Here is a 5,341-nt window from a genome sequence, read left to right as displayed (position 1 = left end):
AGCGGCGATGGAGCCCAGGGCGATGATGAAGATCAGAGACAGGTTTACGTGTCCGATAGATTCCTGGGTCTTCTGGTCCGTCGACAGGTACACCATGATGTAGGCCGAGGCCGACAGCGAGGGCTTCCCGTGGTCCCGGGCCACCACCGTGATCTCGTACGTGGACTTGGCCCCCTCCCCGAACATCCGCGTGGAGCGCACCTCCCCGTTCACCTGGTCGATCTCGAAGAAGGCCCGGTCGCCCTCCGAGATGGTGTAGGTCAGCCGTCCGTTCTCGCCCTCGTCGTAGTCGTCCGCCTTCACCTGGGTCACCATGAAGCCCACCCCCGCATTCCTGGGGACGGACACCTCGGCGGTGCCGTTGACCAGCGGGGGTTGGGTCACCACGGGCGTGTTGTCGTTGACGTCCAGCACCACGATGCGCACGGTGGCGTTGCTGGACAGCGAAGGGTCCCCGTTGTCCCGGGCCAGCACTTTGAAGTCGAAGGTCCTCATGTACTCGTGGTCGAAGGACCTCATGGAGAAGATGCGCCCCGACGGGTTGATGCTGACGTAGGTGTTGATATCCATGCGCTTGATCTCCCCGGGCACGATAGAGTAGGACACGGTGCCGTTCATGCCCAGATCTGGGTCCTCGGCGGAGACCGCCAGTAAACACGAGCCGGGGAGGTTGTTCTCCATCACCATCTCCTGGTAGTGGGGCTTCAGGAAGTGCGGGGGGTTGTCGTTCTCATCGGTGACTTTCACCACCAGGGACTTGGTGGCGCGTAAAGGCGGGGTGCCGCTGTCCTCGGCCTGGATGGTGAGGTTGTACGTGTCCCTCTGCTCCCGGTCCAGCCTGCCGTCCACCAGGATGGTGGAGAAGCTCTCGTACTCCTGCAGCCTGAAGGGCACGTTGCCCTGCAGCCGGCACTGCACCTTGCCGTTGGCCCCTGCGTCCTTGTCGGACACCCGCACCAGGGCGATCACGTAGCCGCGGGCCGCGTTCTCGCTCACCTCCACCATCTCCGTGTTCAGGGAGAGCAGGTTGATGATGGGCGGGTTGTCGTTTGTATCCAATACGTTCACGGTGACCTTACAGTGCGCCGGGATGGAGTTGGGGCCCAGGTCCTTGGCCTGGACGTCGAGCTCGTAGATCTGCGCGTTCTCGTAGTCCAGCTCCCCGTGGACCGTGATGACACCTGTCCGGGAGTCAATTTTGAACACCTCCCTCGTTTTTTCCGTGACGTAACTGTTAAAGGAGTACGCCACCTCTCCGTTGGTCCCTTCGTCGGGATCCGTGGCGTTCAGGTCTATGACCAGCGTGTTGCCCGGGGAGTTCTCCATCACGTTGACGGTGTACACCGACTCGTCGAACACGGGGTTGTTGTCGTTGGAGTCGGTGACTTTGATGTTGAGCTGCACCGCGCCTATCTTTGGCGGGTCTCCTCCGTCCTCTGCGCTGATCTCGTACGAGTAGTGGGACTGGGTCTCCCTGTCCAGCGACTTCAGCACCACCAGCTCGGCGATCTTGGAGCCGTCCCCCCTGGTCTTTATCTCCAGACCAAAGAGCTCATTCGGGGTGATGGAATATGACTGAACACCGAATACTCCCGAATCCGGATCGCTTGCCCCCTCTAGAGGGAACCGGGTACCGGGGGAGGCGTTCTCGGAGATCTCAATGTCAATGTGGCTCGTGGGGAACCGGGGTGCGTTGTCGTTCAAATCCTCAATTTCAACTTTGATGACGCAAATCTCCATGGAGTTTGACATCACCTCCAGGGAAATGACACATTTGGGGTTCTGTCGACACACTACATCCCTGTCGATCTTCATCTGGGTAGTGAGGATGCCCGCCGGACTCAGTTCCACCCAGCGGGGCTCCGAGTTAGAAATCACCCGTAAATAGGGGGGCTGCGGTGCGATCTGGAACCCCTGCTTCTGTGCGTCCTTTGTTACGTTCCCAATCACCGACCCCGGCTTCATCTCTTCGTTTATTCCGTATTTCAGATTGATAACTGCGTCGCTCCCGACCAAAAACAGGAGGATAACCAAAACAATGTTTATTAATTCCATCTCCCTGGATTGCATTGTGCCTGTTGAGTTTCTCTTGAGACGCACCGTAAGATGGTTACGCACGCGATTGCATGTCACACACACAAAATAGGCAAAAATGTTCCCACTAACTCAACTCATTGAAATGTCCAATGACATGTGGAGCGGACGTTCCTTCAGAAAACCATCGTGGAGATAATTCTCAGGAAAGTGATTCATTCTACTTTTGGGGGGCAGAGCGTATCCTGTGGTCCACTGCGGAGGAGAGGAACACACCGGGAAGGAGAGGCACGGTGGAGCATAGCGAGGGTCCTCAGAGCAGAGGTTCACCCGTGGAAAGACGCGCGGCTCCTGTGAAGCCACAAAGCAGGGTCAGGCGCCACTCGGACGATAACATGTCCGCGTAAAATTAATAAGACTAAAAAAAGGAAAGAAATTCCTATGGAGGACTAGAGGCAAAATGAACGGTCCTCCGATGTTTGGGGAAAAAATGTCGATCAAATGTCCGTGTCAAAGTCTCCCCGATGCCAGGAGCATTTTTAGTCGCATTTTGCACACAACATGAAGTGGGGGTGTTAGAAGAGCTGACGAGAGATACTCCTCCGTTCTCCCTCGCGTTCGATTAAAAAGGAAATCTCAGAAATCATCTGCCACCGCGGAATTATTCAGCATCTTAAGTCCCGGTGCTCTGAGAACACAGGTGCTGCAGGAATATCTCGACCACAGCTCAGCTCCGTGGTGATCTTCTCCTTCCCGACGCGGATTCGCTCTCCTCTCCAGACTTTTCAAGTCTTCACGCGTTTACTTCCCAATTAAGTTCCTCGGCTCCCGGGATTGGGAACACTGGCTACACACACAACTCGGTAGTCCTTCCTCGGTAGAAAAATCCACGGAAAATATTTGAAACCACGCGCAAGAGTAGAGGCAAAAAAAGACACGAGCCTACAGCCTCGACATCATTTCATGCGTAATAATAATAATCACAGCGCAGGGGGAACCGAAAAGCATCCCGCCAGATTGAGGCAAAAAAAGGTCCACCCGGTGCCAAACGGCTGCGTATAGTTGACTCCGACACGCGCTCCTCTCGCATCACTGGCGCACACTGGCGAGCACACAGCTCAGCTCCCCGCCGTCTCGGAACCCGCACCCCCCTCAGCCAATCAGGGCTCACACGGGAGGGTTGGATTTGCTGGTGGGTGGGGCAAAGCAGAGCAAAGCAGTGAAACTTGCCTTGGCCGACTGACTACCTGTGCTGCTTCTGCAGTCGGGGCGTCTGAATGCAATTAATCCTGTTGGCTACAGGCTGTGTGTGTGTCTCTCTCTGGGTCCTCACTGGGTAGGGGTGTGTGTGTGTGTGTGGGGGGGGGGGGGGTCTTTACCTAAACATGAGCATACTTTAATACAGTATCTGAGGTGCGTTTCTCAGAGTGTGTCGACGCTTACATGCGTGTGTGTAGTTGTTGAGTATGTAGTTCAACACCGTTTGGCTCTATGTTTATTGAGGAAGCGCATCGTGACGTCACATCACCACGATCGCCTCCACGTCAGAACTACAGGAGCATTATAGGCATGTCGTGGGTCGTGATGGTGTTTGGTATCGCCGACACAAACCCCCAAGATGCATTATGATGTACCAGCCCCTATAGACGAGGACGACAGGTAGAAACTCGTGGCCGCACTGATGCTGGGGTAGTCACACTGATACTGGGATAGCTACACTGATACTGGTATAGCCACACTGCTACTGGGATAGCCACACTACTAATGGGATAGCCACAATGTCAAGGTTTATTTCTAAAATATACATTACCAATATACATAACCTTGCCAACCCCGGTAGTAGGCCTACGGCTACTAACCAAACAGGGGCCACGCGTATTCAAAGCGTTCCTATTGGGTTGAGAACCCCGACCGCTCGGCCGTGCGTCAGCACCCCGCGTTCAGGTCCACTAGCGTAAGAACCATTACGCACGGCCCAATGACGGTCTCAACTCCTGCCGGGGGCACGCAGCGGGTCTGAAGACCCCACCCCACAAGTATGACCGATGCACACGTTTATTTTATTATACGTTATTAATCAGCCTTTTATTATTTTGAAAGCAGTTGAGGTTAGGGTTACCTGATTGCACCCGATGACTTAACATGGGTTTATGTTTGGTTGTACCCCCTCCCTTCCTCTCCGTTTCGCTCCGAGTCTCCGTCTGCCTCACTGTCTCTCTCAATAAATATGCATGACTCCAATGTAATTACGCACGCTTTTGATGACAGCCTATAGCACCAATCATTTAACACAAAGCCAATACAGCAAATCAAACGATCAATATTGATGTTGTGGGCCACTGCGACTGCAATCTTGAGGAACTACGATTAGCATGATCAATTAAACGTTTCGGATGACGTTTACCTCTAACATACAAGCCCTAGGCTGTTGGATGAAAAAACGAGAAATCAAGAATGATGAAATGTAGGCCCATCTCCCATTTGTATTGCATTCAAATAGGGTGGAAACAGTTTTCTTTAGAGGAGTCGGCCCTCACTCTCTGGTTCCACTCACTCAAAGCCAGCTTTTCCTTCATGCCCCGGCTGTCTCTCCCTCTCCACCCCTCCCTGCCTCTCTCAGAGCGAACCTCGCTTCAATCGCATCCTTTCGAGGAAGTCGGTTTTAAAGTCACAAGGGTGACACCTAGCGTCAGGTCGCAATCTCACCCGATTCCTCAAATGGTCTTGAAGATAAGATACACGGAGATTTATTCTGAATGTATTAAAAGAGAGATTTTTTATCACAAGACTTGTCATCCCAAAATATGTTGTCCCAGTGTTTAGACATTTTAATAGTTAAGATATTCAGTTAAAGGAACCACGAGACCTTTATGAACCGAGTTCCGAGTAAAAAAACCATCTACTTCTAATATTAAAATACACCAAGCTCTCCACATCTGAATATATTTAATATGATAATGCATTACAAATTTTATCAAAAAAAATCTCTTCAATTATAAATGCGAATGTGTTGGGTGCAATCAGTTATTAAAATACAGTAAATACAGGAATTTCAAACCCCCAAACCCACTTCTTGCTATTAACAGTGAACCTTGATCACGGGCCTTTGCTTTTCATACAATACAACTCACATTCCTTTACAGAAACAGAGCGCAGCGGTATGTCAGAGCACTATTAGCCATACTGGATGGCCTACTTCTTGCTCCAGATACGTCCTCTTGACAAAGACAAGAACATCGGACTCAGAGATGAGTCAAAGTTTAACCTAAGACTCCACTTCTATTGATCTCCGTGATGGACCTCTTCC

The 5,341-nt window shown here is 52.1% G+C and overlaps 1 protein-coding gene across 6 annotated transcripts in view; it reads right to left on the bottom strand.

The window, feature by feature from the left end:
• Window positions 1-3,119, bottom strand: part of pcdh19 (protocadherin 19) — a 61,321-nt gene extending 58,202 nt beyond the window's left edge. For all 6 annotated transcript variants that reach the window (XM_079744208.1, XM_079744207.1, XM_079744212.1 and 3 more), the window contains exon 1: window positions 1-3,119. This exon is cut by the window's left edge and continues 77 nt beyond it. In XM_079744208.1, the coding sequence (XP_079600334.1) occupies window positions 1-2,070 (2,070 nt within the window). In that variant the 5' untranslated portion in view covers window positions 2,071-3,119.
• Between the last annotated feature and the right edge of the window lie 2,222 nt (window positions 3,120-5,341).

Source organism: Pollachius pollachius (genome assembly GCF_949987615.1).
Source record: "Pollachius pollachius genome assembly, chromosome: 10".
Lineage (NCBI taxonomy): Eukaryota > Metazoa > Chordata > Actinopteri > Gadiformes > Gadidae > Pollachius > Pollachius pollachius.
The sequence above is the reverse complement of the archived record's forward strand: the minus strand, read 5'-3'. Positions and strand labels throughout refer to the sequence as shown.